General features: G+C 49.1%; 1 protein-coding gene across 4 annotated transcripts in view; it reads right to left on the reverse strand.

Moving 5' to 3' along the window:
* The window catches only part of WAPL (WAPL cohesin release factor), a 769,297-nt gene that overhangs the window by 211,197 nt on the left and 541,014 nt on the right, over positions 1-17,086 (reverse strand). For all 4 annotated transcript variants that reach the window (XM_069240591.1, XM_069240593.1, XM_069240590.1 and 1 more), the window contains exon 16: positions 2,355-2,559. In XM_069240591.1, coding sequence (XP_069096692.1) covers positions 2,355-2,559 — 205 coding nt within the window. The remainder of the gene's footprint in view (positions 1-2,354; positions 2,560-17,086) is intronic.

Here is a 17,086-nt window from a genome sequence, read left to right on the forward strand (position 1 = left end):
CCACCTGTCCGTAGAGATGGATTCCAAGTGGGGTAGGTGACGGCGAATCCTGCAGACAACTGGATGGGAGTGAGGTGACGGACTAGGATGGATTGGAGAGTGCAGCGGCAGCAGAGGTGGACTGTGCAGGCCTCTGTCCCACGCCCACATGGGATTCTGCATCCCCGGCCACGCAGAGGCTGGACAGCATGGGTGGCACGGTCGCTGAGTGGAGGACGCGACAGGCGCACCTTCCTTGGCCACGAAAGGGGCGAAAAGTGGATTGTGGGGGGAGAGGGGCAGAGGAAAGGCCAAGGGATTGAGCCGAAGCCCAGGAATCCTTGAATCTTTCCAAGGCCGAGTCCGCCTTGTCTCCAAAAAGATGGGAGCCATCAAAGGTCATGTCCATGAGTGACTGTTGGACATCCCCAGAAAACCGAGAAGTACGCAACCAGGCGTGGCATCGTAAGGCCACTGTCTTAGCAACTGATCTGCCCAGAGAGTCGGTTGTGTCCCGACAACAACGGATGGTGAACTTTTGCCACATCTCTCTCATCGTTCACAGCTTGGGAGACGATAGCACGGGCCTCCTCCGGTATTTGCGGCAGGACTTGCACAACTGTTAGCCACAAAGACTGGGTATAGCTGCTCAAAAGGCATGCAGTGTTCACAGACCGCAGCACAAGACTGGAGGAAGAAAACAACTTCTTCCCAAATTGTTCCAGCCTTTTTGATTCCCTATCCAGGGGTGCAGAAGGGAATGCACCTGAAGAAGAAGAAGACTGGATGACAAGACTCTCAGGCATGGGGTGTTGGGACAGGAATTTAGGGTCGTTTGGAGCGGGCCGCTGGAGGTGTCCGATAGTCCTATTCATAGCAGCCCCTGTGTTGGGTTTGGACCAGGTACCCAAAAGGACATCGGTAAAGGCTTCATTGAATGGGAAAAGGGGTTCTGAAGTGGAAGCCCCAGGCTGAAGCACCTCTGTCAGGAGATTAGACCTGACCTCAACCGTAGGAAGCTCAAGGCCAAGGACCTCTGCTGCCCTACTCACCACCATACCATAAGTCGCTCTCTCCGCTGTAGCCACGGTAGGAGGAGACAGCATGCCAGCGTCAGGAGAAGTATCCAGACCATTGGCGTCGCCCAATTCCTGAGCCTAGTTCATAGAGGGGTCATCCTGGTATTCAAAAGGGTCCATAGACACCACAGACAAACCCGATGAGGATCCGTTACCGACATCGTGCGGTGACAGTCCTCACATGGCTTGAATCTGGTCTTCGTAGACATCCTCGACGCACCAACTAACTCACTGGAAAACTGAATAAAATGGTCAAATTCAGTCAAAAACAGACCAGCGTAGTTCTTCTCCGGATCAGCGCATGGTGCTGAAAGACAAGAACTGACATCACTGCGCGAAGGCGGCATCTATATACTACGCCCGACGCCATCAAGGCGACTACGACGCCAAAGACGCCTGCGGAGTCGACCGACGACACATACTGACGCACAAGGGTATTGTTCGAAGAAAAATCTCCGGATCCAGTATGACGCCTGGGGAAATTCTAAGGTAAGGAATCTTCAACTAGAAGGCTCTATCAGATACTGTATTTCCAGAGTAGTAAGGATTTTATCTTTAATAGTGAAGGCTCACCCTGCAATCTGATCTACTTATAGTGCTGAACGCAGCAGGTGTTACAACTACTATGCTAAGGAAAGGAAGAAAGGAACCCCCTTTAAAAAAGGTACACAATGACTTTAGTGAGAACAATCCAATAAGCAACAGATGCTGCAAGCATAACCTTTTTACAAGTCAGTTGATTAAATCATGACAATGAAGGCATGGTTCACTCGTAGACTCCAACTTATCTTTATATGTTTACAGTCCAAAATTCAACAAAAACCCTGAAGATTAGGCTCTTTCTTTAAAATAGGCAACTAGCTCTGAAAAGCCTTAGATAGCGGACTTCAAAGAGAAGGCAAGAGCATTATACATGAATAGGTCTGAGGTTCAGGGAAATGGAAGATACACATTCACAGCAGGAACATCATTCAACAATACATTAGCCACACAAAAAGCAAAAATATACAAAGCAGCCCAAGGCATCCGGGCAGTCCAATGCAAGTCACTGAGATCACAGTAAGTAATTTAGGACAGTAAATATGAAGATCTCAATAGAGAGAAACAAACGTTAATGGATAGCAAAATGAAAAGGCCTCCACAGAAGCACATGCAAGTCAATGACCATAAAGACATAGTGCAGAGAACAAGATCATAGTCCTATTGTAAGGACTTATCACAGTCCTAGCATACATTTATTCAATGAGTATTGTAAATGATGCAATGCTAAAGCCAAGTAACCTGGCCACTTTTTACCTTTATTAAGGTCCAATTCCTCATCTTCCTCTTCTTTCTTTTCTGGCTCATCAGTTGAGCTTTTTTCTGAAGCAACCCACTGGATCTCTCCTCCAGACTCTTGCCATTCCCCACTTTTGTCATGTTGCGCTGTTGGAACTTCTTTAATTAGTTCATCTGTCTGACTTTCTGCTAACTGAGCTGCTCTCTGCCGCTCAAGGAATAGCTGAAAGACACAAATGCCAATTTAAGGAAATCCCTTTTGGGTTTTGCCATGCAAAACAGAAGAACAAGTTACTTACCTTAAATAACACTTTCTGGTGGATACAGTAAATATTCCCACAGGTGTCAAACTTGATTGGGGAACTCAAAAGCAGATATACTATCTCAAAGTAAGAGATAGTGTGCACAGAGTCCAAGGGTTCCCCTTAGAGGTTGATACCGGCAAAATTAGATAATACTAATGCTCCAATCTGTGGTAGTGTGGTCGAGCAGAAGGCTTATCAGAGGGTAGTGTTAAGCATTTGTTGTACACACACAGGCAATAAATGAGGAACATACACTCAAAGACTTAACTCCAGGCCAATAGTTTTTATATAGAAAAATATATTTTCTTACTTTATATTAGAACCACAAGATTCAAGATTTGAGGTAAGTACATAAAATGCAAGGTACTTCACACAGGTAAGTAGAGAACTTTGATTCTAAGCAGTAGTACACCCATTTTTAGTTAAAATGGCAATAAGCTATTTTAAAAGTGGACAGTGCAAAAAATCAACAGTTCCTGGGGGAGGTAAGTTTGGTTAGGTTTCTCAGGTAAGTAAAGCACCTACACAGTCAGTCTCCTGGGCATAGGAAGCCCACCGTTGGGTGTTCAAGGCAACCCCAAAGTCAACGCACCAGCAACACAGGGCCGGTCAGGTGCAGAGGTCAAAGGATGGCCCAAAACACATAGGCGCCTATGAAGAACAAGGGTGCTCCGGTTTCCAGTCTGCTAGCAGGTAAGTACCTGTGTCCTCAGGGAGCAGACCAGGGTTACCCACGTCGCCGTAGTTGCCTGGGAGTCCTCTCTGCAGTATTTGTTCTCTTGAACTCAAGCCGAGGGCGTCGGGTGCAGTGTGTGAAGTCTCACGCTTCTGTTCTTTGAAAGTTGCTTTAAAGACGCAAAGTTGTTGCAGTTTTTGAACCGTGCCTCTGTTCTCAGGAGTTTCTTGGTCCTTTGGGTTCAGGGCAGTCCTCTGAGTCCTCAGAGATCGCTGGCCCCTGTCGGATGCGTCGCTGTGCAGGTTCTTTGAGTCTGGAGACAGGCCAGTAGAGCTGGGGCCAAGTCAGTTGTCGTCTCCGTCGTCTCTGCGGGGCTTTCAGGTCAGCAGTCCTTCTTGTTGTAGGTTGCAGGAATCTGATTTCCTGCGTTCAGGGTCACCCCTAAATACTACATTTAGGGGTGTGTTTAGGTCTGGGGGGCAGTAGCCAATGGCTACTGTCCTGGAGTGTGGCTACACCCTCTTTGTGCCTCCTCCCTGAGCGGAGAGGGGCACATCCCTATTTCTATTGGGGGGGAATCCTCAAAACTCAAGATGGAGGATCTCTAAAGGCAGGGGTCACCTCAGCTCAGGGCACCTTAGGGGCTGTACTGACTGGTGGGTGACTCCTCCTTGTTTTCCTCATTATCTCCTCCAGCCTTGCGGCCAAAAGTGGGGGCAGTGGCCGGAGGGGCGGGCATCTCCACTAGCTGGGATGCCCTGGGGTGCTGTAACAAAAGGCATGAGCCATTGAGACTCACCGCCAGGTGTTACAGTTCCTGCAGGGGGAGGTGAGAAGCAACTCCACCCAGTACAGGCTTTGTTCCTGGCCACAGAGTGACAAAGGCTCTCACCCAATATGGCCATAAACTTGTCTGGTTGTGCCAGGCTGGCAGAAACTGGTCAGCCTAGCACTAGGAGTCGGACTTGTATTCAGGGGGCATCTCTAGGATGCCCTCTGGGTGTATTTTACAATAAATCCCACACTGGAATCAGTGTGCATTTATTGTGCTGGGAAGTTTGATACCAAACTTCCCAGATTTCAGTGTAGCCATTATGGAACAGTGGAGTTCGTAACTGACAGACTCCAAGACCATATACTCTTTATGGCTACCCTGCACTTACAATTTCGAAGGTTTTGCTCAGACACTGTAGGGGCATAGTGCTCATGCACGTATGCCCTCACCTGTGGTATAGTGCACCTTACCTTAGGGCTGTAAGGCCTGCTAGAGGGGTGACTTACCTATGCCACAGGCAGTGAGGCAGTGTGCATGTGCTGAGTGTGGGGTCCCCACTGTGGCATAAGACATGCTGCAGCCCTTAGAGACCTTCCCAGGCCACAGGGCCCTTGGTACCAGGGGTGCCATTTACAAGGGATTTATCTGTGTGCCAGGGCTGTGCCAATTGTGGAAACAAAGGTACAGTTTAGGGAAAGAACACTGGTGCTGGGGCCTGGTTAGCAGGGTCCCAGCACACTTTTAATCATAACTGGCATCAACAAAAGCCAAAAAGTTAGGGGATAACCATGCCAAGGAAGGCATTTCTTTACATGAGAGTAATGTAATATTTCATGTGTTATTCTGTATTTATCAGTTAGTTATCACTTATCTATGTATCTGTCTCTTTGTGAACATAATACATTGGCAAACATTTTCATTGTCCCAAGTGCTGTACGCATTGAGGCTAAAATGCATCTTTTGCCCTATCAGTTGCCCGTAGAATTAAATGCATCTATCTTATGAAATTACCCCATACATCTCCAAATTTCTGCATTTGATCTATATATTGTTTCTTGACATGTAATCATCATGTGCATATCAGAGCCAATATTGAAATGATGAAAACATAGGTTTTCTAGTCACAGTATTGCTACTCTTGCTAATGCTGAAGCTGTGGAATTCCACAGTTTAGGGTATTGATTAACAAAACAAGTATCCCTGTTAGTAGTACTTGTCAACAAGTTACTTACATTCTGTAATGATGTATGAGTTTGTCTGCTCTGGAGTTCAGAGAGCCTGCAAGATGTTGAACCACGAGGGAAATACCCTGGCATTCCACCCTTGCTCAGAGACAAAGAGCCTCTTGACAGTGTCCACACCCCACTTCGCCCTGCTTGTTGCAGGACCACATGGCGATGGTGGTATTGTCGGTGAACACCTGCACTACTTTCCCTTTGGGAGAGGGAAGGAATGCTTTCAATGCAAGTCGGATCACCCGGAGCTCCAAAAAGTTGATGCGACGCCCAGACTCCGTTGAAGACCAGACGCCTCTGATCTCCGCCTCTCCATTGTTGCCACCTCATCCCAGGAGTGAAGCATCTGTCACTACTGTGAGATCTGGTTAGGGCAGGGAGAGAGATCTGCGGCTGACCCAATCTGGATTTGACAGCCACCACTGCAGATCTAATGCAATCCCCTACAAGATTCGGACTATGTTGGAGAGGTTCCCATGATGCTGCGCCCACAATAACTTCAGGTCCCACTGGAGAGCCTGCATATGCCATCTGGCATGTTTGACCAGCAGGAGGCCATGAGGGCCCGCAGCCTCAGAGTCTTTCTCACCGAAATTCAGGATTAAGGCTGAATCGTCAGAATCATAGCCCGAATATTCTTGACACGCTTTTTGGGAGCATAAGCCCAAAACTGCACTGTGTCCAGAACAGCTCCGATGAAAGGGAGCGTCCGAGAGGGAGTCAGGTGTGACTTCAGCAGGTTTATAGTGAATCGCAGCGAATGAAGGAGGTTTGCCAAAGTCTGGAGGTGGGAGACAACAGCATGGGGAGAAGTTTGAATTTAATAGCCAGTCATCAAGGTAGGGGAGGACTGAAACCTCTCACCTGCACAGATGAACTGCAACCACTACCATCACCTTCGTGAACACCTGTGAGGTGATGGTATGGCCGAAGGAGAGCATGGGGAACTGAAAGTGCTCGTGACCTACCACGAATCGCAAGTAACGTCTGTAGGCAGGCAAGACAGGCATTAAGTAATGGGAGTCCTGCAAGTCCAACACTACCATCCAGCGTCCAGGTCCGACAGGACCTGAGCTACAGTGAGCATTCTGAACTTTTTCTTGAGGAAGCGACTGAGGGACCAGAGATTTAAGATAGGGGGGAAGGCCCGTGTCCTTTTTGGGTAGCAGGAATAACCACCACAATCTACTTCTGGCACAGGGACACTTCTCTATGGCTCCCTTGGCCAAGAGAGACGTTACTTCCTCGCGGAGAAGTGCCAAATGATCCTCTGACAGATGATCGTATGATGGAGGCATGGGCGGACGTAGGAGGCTGGACTGGAGTGTGGTGGGTATCTATGGTACTTACACCTTATACCAGGATCAGGAATCCCTTATTAGAGTAGTTTAGTCAGTGTCTAGAAGCCAGGCTCTCCAGAGGTAGCTGTGGATGAGCAGCCAAGGCTTATCTAGGAGGCATGCGAAGCTCATGCAATACCACTGTAGTCACTCTTAGTACTCACACACATGAAAGCAAACACTCAGTGTTACTAAAATAAAGGTACTTTATCTTGGTGACACAGAAACCAAAAATACCACAGAGGCTACACTCCCTCAGGAGCTAAGTAATACCCAAATTATATACACTACACAAAATGGAATGCCAAAGTTGGTCCCCCACCTAGGTAAGTGGAGTGTGCAGAGAGGAGCTGGGAGTACTAGTCCAAAGGTAAGTACCACAACCCACACCAGTGACCAGGAAAGCAGGAGTAAGTCACAGTAAATCCCGCAGAACACCCACTTAGAAGGAAAGAAGGATAATACAAAACCCAGAAGAGACTGCAAGACACCAACAGTGGATTCCTGGACAAGAGGAGCTGTGGAAGAAGGAGACCAAGTCCAAGAAGCACAGCAGAGTCCAGGAAGGGCAAAAGGTGAGTCAACCGTGAAGGAGAGTCCGCACTGCACCCAACAAGACAAAGTCAAGTTCCTGGAGGATGTAGGTGATGTTCCAAGTGGAAGGAAGATCTGTAGTTGGTTTTGTCTCTTCGGATTCCGCCAACAAGCCTTGGCACACGCAAAGCTCGCGGTCAGTCCACTACCCATGATGCAGGATCCACACAGCTCAGCAGGAGAGGGGATCCACGCAGCCGGTCGTTGTTGCAGTTGGTGCCTGCAGAAGCAGGGGAGTGACTCCTTCACCCCAAGGGAGATTCTTTCTTCCTTCTGATGCAAGCTGAAGACAGGCTGTTCTGAGAGGATGCACGACCAGGGAAATGTTGCAGGTGCTGGAAGGAGGCGTGGATACAATGTTGCAGAAGACGTCTTGCTTCTTTGTTGCAGATTGTAGGGTCCTGAAGAGTCCAGATTCAGTTTCTTCAGTCAGTCAGAAGTCGAAGTGGAGGGTGCAAAGGATTCCTGCTGGAGTCTTGCAATCCGAATCTGAGGAACCACCCAAAGGAGAGACCCTAAATTGCCCTGAAAAGGGGATTTGTCACCTAGCTGGGAGACCACCTATCAAGAGGGGGACCTGACGTCACCTGCTGGCACTGGCCATTCAGATGCTCCCAGAGTTCCCTGCCAATCTTGAATCCAAGATGGCAAAACCCAGGGACACTCTGGGGGAGCTCTGAGCACCACCCCTAGGGTGGTAATGGACAGAGGAGTGGTCACTTCCCTTTCCTTTGTCCAGTTTCGCGCCAGAGCAGGGACTGGGGGTCCCTGAACCAGTGTAGACTGGTTTATCCAAGGAGGGCACCAAATGTGCTCTTCAAAGCATTGACAGTGACTTGGGTGAGGCTACCCCTCCCAAGCCTGTAACACCTATTTCCAAAGGGAGAGGAAGTAATACCCCTCTCCCAAAGGAAATCTTTTGTTCTGCCTTCCTGGGCTTGAGCTTCTCAAATAACAGGAGGGCAGAAAACTGTCTGGAAGGTGGCAGCTGCTTGCGCTGTCTGAAAACTTTCAGAAGGCTGTAATGGCAATACTGGGGGTCTTCTAAGGAGCTCTCAGAGTGCATGGAATCATGCAACCAATGCATTGGGGTATGATTCCAACATGTTTGATACCAAACATGCCCAGGTTCAGAGTTACCATTATGTAGCTGGACATAGGTATTGACGTATGTCCAGAACACACGTCAAAGGGCGTCCCTGCACTCGCGAAGTCTAGGAAAAAGGGCCTGGAGTTTGTGGGGACACCTCCGCTAGTGCAGGAGTGCCCTCATACACAGGGACGTTGCACCCTGCCATCCGGGCTAGAAGGTCTGCCCATAGGGATGTCTTATAAGTGACCTGGTGCAGTGTAAAATGACAGTGAAAGGGTGCTTGCACCTTTTCACGCAGGCTGCAATGGCAGTTCTGCAGAACCCTTCGCTTGGGCTTCCTATGGGTGTAGGAAGGTAGCCTCTTTCTAGACTTGTTACCCCCACTTTTGGCCTGTTTGTGAGTATATGTCAGGGCGTTTTTACTGGCTCACTGGGATCCTGCTAGCCAGGGCCCAGTGCTCATAGTGAAAACCCTATGTTGTCAGTGTGTTTGATATGTGTCACTGGGATCATGCTAGCCAGGACTCCAGTGCTTATAAATCTGTGGCCTGTATGTGTTCCCTGTGTGGTGCTTAACTGTATCACTGAGGCTCTGCTAACCAGAACCTCAGTGTTCATGCTCTCTCTGCTTTTAAAATTGTCACTGCAGGCTAGTGACTAATTTGACCAATTCTCATTGGCACACTGGAACACCCTTATAATTCCTTTGTATATGGTACCTAAGAACCCAGGGTATTGGGGTTCCAGGAGATCCCTATGGGCTGCAGCATTTCTTTTGCCACCCATAGGGAGCTCAGACAATTCTTACACAGGACTGCCACTCCAGCCTGAGTGAAATAACGTCCACGTTATTTCACAGCCATTTTACACTGCACATAAGTAACTTATAAGTCACCTATATGTCTAACCCTCACTTGGTGAAGGTTAGTTTCAAAGTTACTTAGTGTGTGGGCACCCTGGCACTAGCCAAGGTGCCCCCACATTGTTCAGGGCAAATTCCCCAGACTTTGTGAGTGCGGGGACACCATTACACGCGTGCACTACATATAGGTCAATACCTATATGTAGCGTCACAATGGTAACTCCGAACATAGCCATGTAACATGTCTAGGATCATGGAATTGTCACACCAATACCATTCTGGTATTGGGGGGACAATTCCATGCATCTCTGGGTCTCCAGCACAGAGCCCGGGTACTGCCAAACCAACTTTCCGGGGTCTCCACTGCAGCTACTGCTGCTGCCAACCCCTCAGACAGGTTTCTGCCCCCCCCCTCCCCCCCCGGGGCCTGGGCAGCCTGGTCCCAGGAAGGCAGAACAAAGGATTTCCTCTGCGAGAGGGTGTTACACCCTCTCCCTTTGGAAACAGGTGTGAAGGGCCTGGGAGGAGTAGCCTCTCCTGGCCTCTGGAAATGCTTTGAAGGGCACAGATGGTGCCCTCTCTGCATAAGCCAGTCAACACCGGTTCAGGGATCCCCCCCCAGCCCTGCTCTGGCGCGAAACTGGACAAAGGAAAGGGGAGTGACCACTTCCCTGACCAGCACCTCCCAGGGAAGGTGCCCAGAGCTCCTCCAATGTGTCCCAGACGTCTGCCATCTTGGATGCAGAGGTGTGAGGGCACAATGGACAGCTCTGAGTGGCCAGTGCCAGCAGGTGACGTCAGAGACCCCTCCTGATAGGTGCTTACCTTTCTCAGTAGCCAATCCTCCTCTGTGGGCTATTTAGGGTCTCTCCTGTGGGCATCTCACCAGATAACGAATGCAAGAGTTCACCAGAGTTCCTCTGCACTGCTCTCTTTGACTTCTGCCAAGGATCGACGCTGACTGCTCCAGGACGCCTGCAAAACCGCAACAAAGTAGCAAGAAGACTACCAGCAACATTGTAGCGCCAGATCCTGCCGGCTTTCTCAACTGTTTCCTGGTGGTGCATGCTCTGAGGGCTGTCTGCCTTCACCCTGCACTGGAAGCCAAGAAGAAATCTCCTGTGGGTCGACGGAATCTTCCCCCTGCTAACGCAGGCACCAAACTTCTGCATCACCGGTCCTCTGGGTCCCCTCTCATCCTGACGAGTGTGGTCCCTGGAACACAGGAGCTGGGTCCAAGTGTCTGACAGTCCAGTGGCCCTTCTGTCTAAATTTGGTGGAGGTAAGTCCTTGCCTCCCCACGCCAGACAGTAATCCTGTGTACTGCATGAACTGCAGCTGCTCGGGCTTCGGCGCACTTTTGCAAGACTTCCTTCGTGCACAGCCTAGCCCAGGTCCCCAGCACTCCGTCCTGCATTGCCCAACTCGCTGAGTTGAACTCCGACGTTGTGGGACCCTCTTTTGTGGCTCTGAGTCGACCCCTGTCCTCAGATCTTCTAAGTGCCTTTTCAGGTACTTCTACGGGTGCTGCCTGCCTCTGGTGGGCTCTCTGTTTTGCTGAGCGCTCCCCCTGTCTCCTCCTCCAAGGGGCGACCTCCTGGTCCTTCCTGGGCCATAGCAGCACCCAAAATCCTCAACAGCGACTCTTGCAGCTAGCAAGGCTTGTTTGCAGTCTTTGTGTGGAAACAACTCTGCATCCCCCAGCACGCCGTGGGACATCTTCAGACCAAAGGAGAAGTTCCTGGCACCTTCCGTTGTTGCAGAATCTTCGGCTTCTTTCACCCAGAGGCAGCCCTTTCGCACCTTCATCCGGGGTTTAGTGGGCTCCTGACGCCCCCCCCCCCGACACTTGCGTGACTTTTGAACTTGGTTCCCTTCCTTTACAGGTCCTCAGGTCCAGTCAGTTGTTGTCCTTGCAGAATCCCCTATCTCGACTAATGTCTTTCTGGGGTAGTAGGGTAACCTTACTCCTACTTTTCAGGGTCTTGGGGTGGGGTATCTTGGACACCTTAGTGTTTTATTACACTCCCAGCGACCCTCTACACACTAAACTAGGCCTGGGGTCCATTCGTAGTTCGCATTCCACTTTTGGAGTATATGGTTTGTGTTGCCCCTAGGCCTATTGTCTCCTATTGCATTCTATGGTGTTTTACAGTGTTTGCACTACTTTTCCAACTGTTTACTTACCTGATTTGGTTTGTTTGTGTATATTAGTTACCTCCTAAGGGAGTATATTCTCAGATACTTTTGGCATATTGTCACTAAAATAAAGTGCCTTTATTTTTTAGTAACTCTGTGTATTGTGTTTTCTTATGATATAGTGCTATATGAAATAAGTGGTATAGTAGGAGCTTTGCATGGCTCCTAGTTCAGCCTAAGCTGCTTTGCCATAGCTACCTCTATCAGTCTAAGCTGCTAGAACACCTCTAATCTACTAATAAGGGATAACTGGACCTGGCACAAGGTGGAAGTACCCCAAGGTACCCACTATAAGCCAGGCCAGCCTCCTACAGACTGTTGTATGGTGATCCTAAGCTAGATGGAGGAATGATTGGATAGCGTCCAGGGGTGGTATGCCATCTCCCTATCCAATGATCCAAGCATCACTAGCCAGAGGTCTATGTGTGAGTGGAAGTTGTGTGGTGGTGAACAACAAGAAAGCTCTGTAGTTGTGGAACACAGAAATTGCCATAGGTGAAATAGGGATATGTGTTCATTTTTACACTTGATGCCTCTATTGCCTGTCTAAGTCTAGGTCCATGATAGCTACAGCGATCAGACTCAGGATTAAAGACCAGAAAGAAGTCACCACCTCAGTGTCAGAGCCTCTGAATGTGATATAATTTCCCAGAAATACTCCAGAAGTCTACATTTGGAGCATAGGTATTCATAAAAACAAATTTCTGGTCATAGAGGACCCCCTTCGAGTAGCACACATCTGCCCTCCCAATCATTCAAGCCTCTTTCAGTTTGAAATCAACAAATCTGCGAATTAAAATGCAATATGACCCCTGGAGCAGGAGCTTTCAAACGAGAAATATTGATGCAGGCCCCATCTTGTAGCCAATGGCTAGGTGCATTGGCAAGTAACGAGTTTCCTGCAGAATGACAATTCCTATTTCAGGGTGTTCCAAATATGCTAGCACCCCTCTCACTTCGACCCCATAGCTAAGGTTTCTGACAGTGCAGGGCAATCTCAGGGTCTGAATATCAAGAAGCTGGAGCCAGGTTAGTGTGGTGTAATATGTTGTGACTACCATACTAATACTGAAGCAGTGATTCTTCAGCTGTACACAGCATGGTTCAACAATTTTGCAACAAATTAATTCCCCAACCCCACCCTCCTCCTCATCCACACTGAGCATTCCAGTTTTCAGTGCCATGAAACCAATATACTCAAAAACAAAACTATATTGATGATCATGTGGTAGTGCATGTCCAGGGTGTGACTGTACAGCAATGGTGTCTGCTCTGCAACAAAGGAGTTTGTGAAGGTGTCCATGGTTAAGAAACATTAAAGACTTCATTAAACCGGTGCTTTAGACTGAAGGTTAAGGCTACATAGTGTCAGCAAGGCAATTAGTCTGAGAGATCAGCATGCTAAATGAAGACCCTAAGTGCCACTGTCCAACCAGGAGATCGTGACAGCCGCCTTACTCTATATTACTTGATAGAAAGGGTGGAGTGTGCGGACCCAGTCTCTTCCTCAGCACAATCAGAGGCTAGTGCTCATCCACCAGAGTGAAAGAACTTCTATGTCTGCGTCACCTCAGTCACTATAAAGAAGGTACGTGTTCTGCCCACCTAGTTTAACCTGCATTCTAGCTGCTAGCAGCATGGCATATTGTATGCCATTGGAGCACATGGTGTGTTTAAGGTAATGAAATTTACATCAGGCTTCTTATACAGTAGGGGTGAAATCCAGGTAGATAACTCAATCTCTTACATTGCAAGTGTCCCCTCCTCTCTCTGGAAAGAGAGCACCGAATCCCAGTCTTGAAAATCAAGAAGTCGAGCAAAGAGAGGGTATGGGGGGGCCTAGAGGGTGGGGCCTCAGCCTCCTGAACAATGCGTCCTTTCAACCAGGAAGGAGTTGGAGGCCAAATCTCTGGAGGTACAATATTAGTCTTTACATATGTCCAGGTGCCACTATCGTTGACTCCGGTACTCCCATGATCTGGAAATTGTTGCGTCAAGAACGGGCCTCCAAATCCTCCTTTTCGCCTTTGTGCATGATTTTTTTTTAAAGCTTGTAGACCCTTACTGTGGTTGTAACTGAGGTATCTTCTTTGTCCGAAATACTACATTCTGCACCGTCATGATGCATGTTTTGTCTACGCAGAGGCTTTGTGAGATGCTCAAATCTGCTAGTCACAAAATCACTTCTCCAATCTGTCGAAGTCAGACCTGCTTAAGAGGTCAAGTAGTGGAACCTCCGCACCATCACCAGAGCCCAACGTACTGGCAGTAACCTCCAGCAAGAATAGAACAAATTATAGGGTCTCAAACTTAATTAATAAGGCGCCCCTTAACACAGCGATGATATATAAAAATGTACCAGCTACCTGATGAACCAAAAAATAGTCAGGAAAAGGTCTCGAGCATAGGGATGGGCGTCAGCTCTTTGCTGCTGTCAGCCAGGCCTCTTGGTCCTCAGTGTAGGAGGCTGGTTCAGTTTATAGTGTACACCTATGGTGCACCACACTATACTGAGTTCAGACAACCCTTAGTGATAGCGAATAGGTATCCAGATATGAAAAGCTCTCTGAGGAGAGCAGTTGAAGCGTATCCAGAACGAATATAAAGCACTTGCTATGCCACAATAGTCAGACAGTAACTCACAAGAACCACACAGGTGTTGCAAAAATAAAGGATACTTTATTACAGTACTACTACAAGGCTACATTGATCTACCTCCCTTTGGAGATATCTCCACACAATATGTACACAAAATAACAGCAATAGCGTAAAAATACACAAGGCCCTACAGGGGAGCCAAACCATACACTAAAAAAAGTGGAATGTGAAACAGTGAACTCAGCCAAGGTAAGTGTGGTAGTTAGCTAAGGGCTAGAGGTAGAGTAATACCCCAGAGGTGAGTATGGTAAGTGTCCCCAGCGACCAGGTGCAAGGTTGTTACCCACCCAGTCATCCCAAAGATGAACACCAAGAGTACTGGTTGGACTACGTGGGATTCAGGGCCATTCACAGTGGACCATGACGACACCAAAAGACAAGAGGAAGGTTGGAGAGCACCCCTACCCCAGAATTCACAGAAGACAGGACCTACACCAGGGAGCCCGATGTAGAGGGGGAGAAGGGACTCTTAAGTCAGTGAAAGCCTTGGATTGTCCAGCTGCTGTCACAACCCGTGGACCAGGCCGGTGGAGCTCATGGACAGATTCCAGACGTGTGGAACCTACAAAGGAAGGAGAATCCAGCACCCTTGGAGGTGCCCATCCTCCTAGATGCGAAGTCCTTCTAAGTTGGTGGAAGAAGCAGTTCAGCTGCAGGGTCCAGGAGCTGAAGAAGATCCCAGGAGTCACCTACGAACTGTCCCTTGAAGGTTGCCGGGTTGCAGGAGGGTCAGTGACCAGCCAGGTCACTGACAAGCACTGGAAAATGCAAGCAGGAGCTGAAGAAGCATTTGCAAGTTTTGGGGACCTGCAAGGTCCAGGAGACTCTACAATTGAGGGGGAGACAGGGCTGGCCATCAGCATGCAGGAAGGCCAGCAGAGGTCGATGGAGCCCCACAAATGACCTACAGGGGATGGACACAGGGAGTCACAACAAAGCATCAGCAGCACAACAAAACAGAAGTCCCACATCACAGGAGTTGCAGGACAGGGGCTGATCTTTGAGTTACAGTGCTGGAGGCCAGGCCTTCTTGGTGCCTGAAGATCTCCTGGAGGAAGTCAACAAGCCTTGGTAAGTGCAACAGTTGCGGTGAACAGGAGTTCCAGTCCAGTGGCAGGAGCAGGCGCTACAGTATCCCAAGTTGGTCAGAAGACAAGTTGGACCCAGAAGAAGCCACTGACTCACCACTTTTGAAGCAGAACCTTTCGATGCTCGGTGAACAGCAGACCCCACCAGTCGGTCTACTGTGTCTTGAGGCGCCTGCATTTGCAGAGGAGTGACTCCTTCACTCAACGGGAGATTCCTTCGTACTTCCAGGTGAAAACAGAATCCTTGTGACCATGGAGGATGCACAGCCTTGGATGTTGTAGAATTCTTGCAGGATCCAGAGAAACAATGTTGCGATGGGAGCCTTCCCACCAGAAGCAGACTTGTTCTGGTTCCAAAGCAGACCAGCAGCGGTTCCAGGGATCAGATGTCTTGCAGAGAGTTCCTTTGAGTCTTGCTCGAAGATTTTGAGGACCCACCTGAGAGGGAACTCTTGCGTAACCTTAAAAAAGGGGTCAGGGACGTCATCTACCTGGCCTCAATAGTCAGATGTTCCTAGGAGTTTATGCCCATCTTGTTTCGAAGATGGCAGAATCGAGTGGTCACCTGGTAGAGCTCTGTGCACCTCCCCTGTCCTTTGTGTAGTTGTACACCAGAGCAGGAACAGGGGGTTCTTGAACTGATGCAAACTGGATTATGCAAGGAGGGCACCAATTGTGCTCTTCAAAGCAGTCTGGTGGAGCTCAGAGGCTACCTCACCCCAGCCCTTAGACACCCAATACACAGGGGGAGGTGGTCACACCTTTCTCTTGCAGGAAATCCTTTACTGTGTCTCTCCAGCCTGAGCCAGGCTCACCAGCAGGAGGGCATAACAGAGTTTGAAGTCAGCAACAGGGTGGGCTGGGAGCTGGACACTGTTCGGCTGCACAGGCAGAACTGAGGGATCCTCTAAGGAACCCCCAGAGTACACGGTATCATGCACCTACCGAATAAGTTGCTTCCCTTCGGTGACGCATTATCTGGTAGAGACCATTTAGCTGCAGATTTCTTACCTTTGAATTCCCTGGCGCCAGCTTGGAATCTTTTGCTGATCAATACCCAGCGCACGCTGTTGGGTCGCGTCATTCGTATCAGTGTGCGACGTCCGGCTCCGCGTGGCTTTGTCAGCATCGTTGAAGCTGTCTGGACATCACGGTCACCTATGAAGGCACCACCTCAGCACGCCTACGTCAGTTCTTTTATCCCCAAAAGTTCCACACCAGAAGCGCAGGTATGGATAGAACCAACATTTTGTCTGTGTAACACTAGGGCCCTGAAAAGGGATAAACCCTAACCCTACTAGACATATCCGCAGAGCAGGGAGGGTTGGATGGGTGTAGGGAATCTGCAGCTGGAGTCTCTACCAGATAATGCGTTACCGAAGGTACGAAACTTGCTCATCTGATAGAGAATCCTTAGCTGCAGATTCCTTACCTTTGAATAGATATCCAAGCCATAACCTCCTGGCTGTGGGCTGTGGATACGCCTACTTACACTAAGAAGTCCTGTAGGCATGAACGGGCAAAGTGCCCGTCTCTCCGTACCGGACTGTCCAGGCAGTAATGCTTTGCAAACGTGTACAAAGATGCCTACGTTGCCGCCTGACAAATGTCCAGGACTGGAACGCCCCGAGCTTACGCAGTGGTAGCAGCTTTGTCTCTGGCAGAATGAGCCCTCAGGGGCATGCTTCCTGGCCAATGCATAGCAGATTTTGACATAGATTAGGACCCAGTGCGATATGGTGCGCCTCTGCACTGCCCAACCATTCTTTGCTCCAATGTACCCCACAAAGAGTTGGTCATCCACCCAGAACTCTTGTGAGGTCAAGGTAGAACGACAACGTTCTTTTAGGTCCAGTTGGTGGAGTCGCTCCTCTTCCTTAGAGACATGCGGTGGAGCAAAGAAGGTGGGCAGGGTGATGTTCTGA

Source organism: Pleurodeles waltl, chromosome 6, assembly GCF_031143425.1.
Source record: "Pleurodeles waltl isolate 20211129_DDA chromosome 6, aPleWal1.hap1.20221129, whole genome shotgun sequence".
In the NCBI taxonomy this organism is placed as follows: domain Eukaryota; kingdom Metazoa; phylum Chordata; class Amphibia; order Caudata; family Salamandridae; genus Pleurodeles; species Pleurodeles waltl.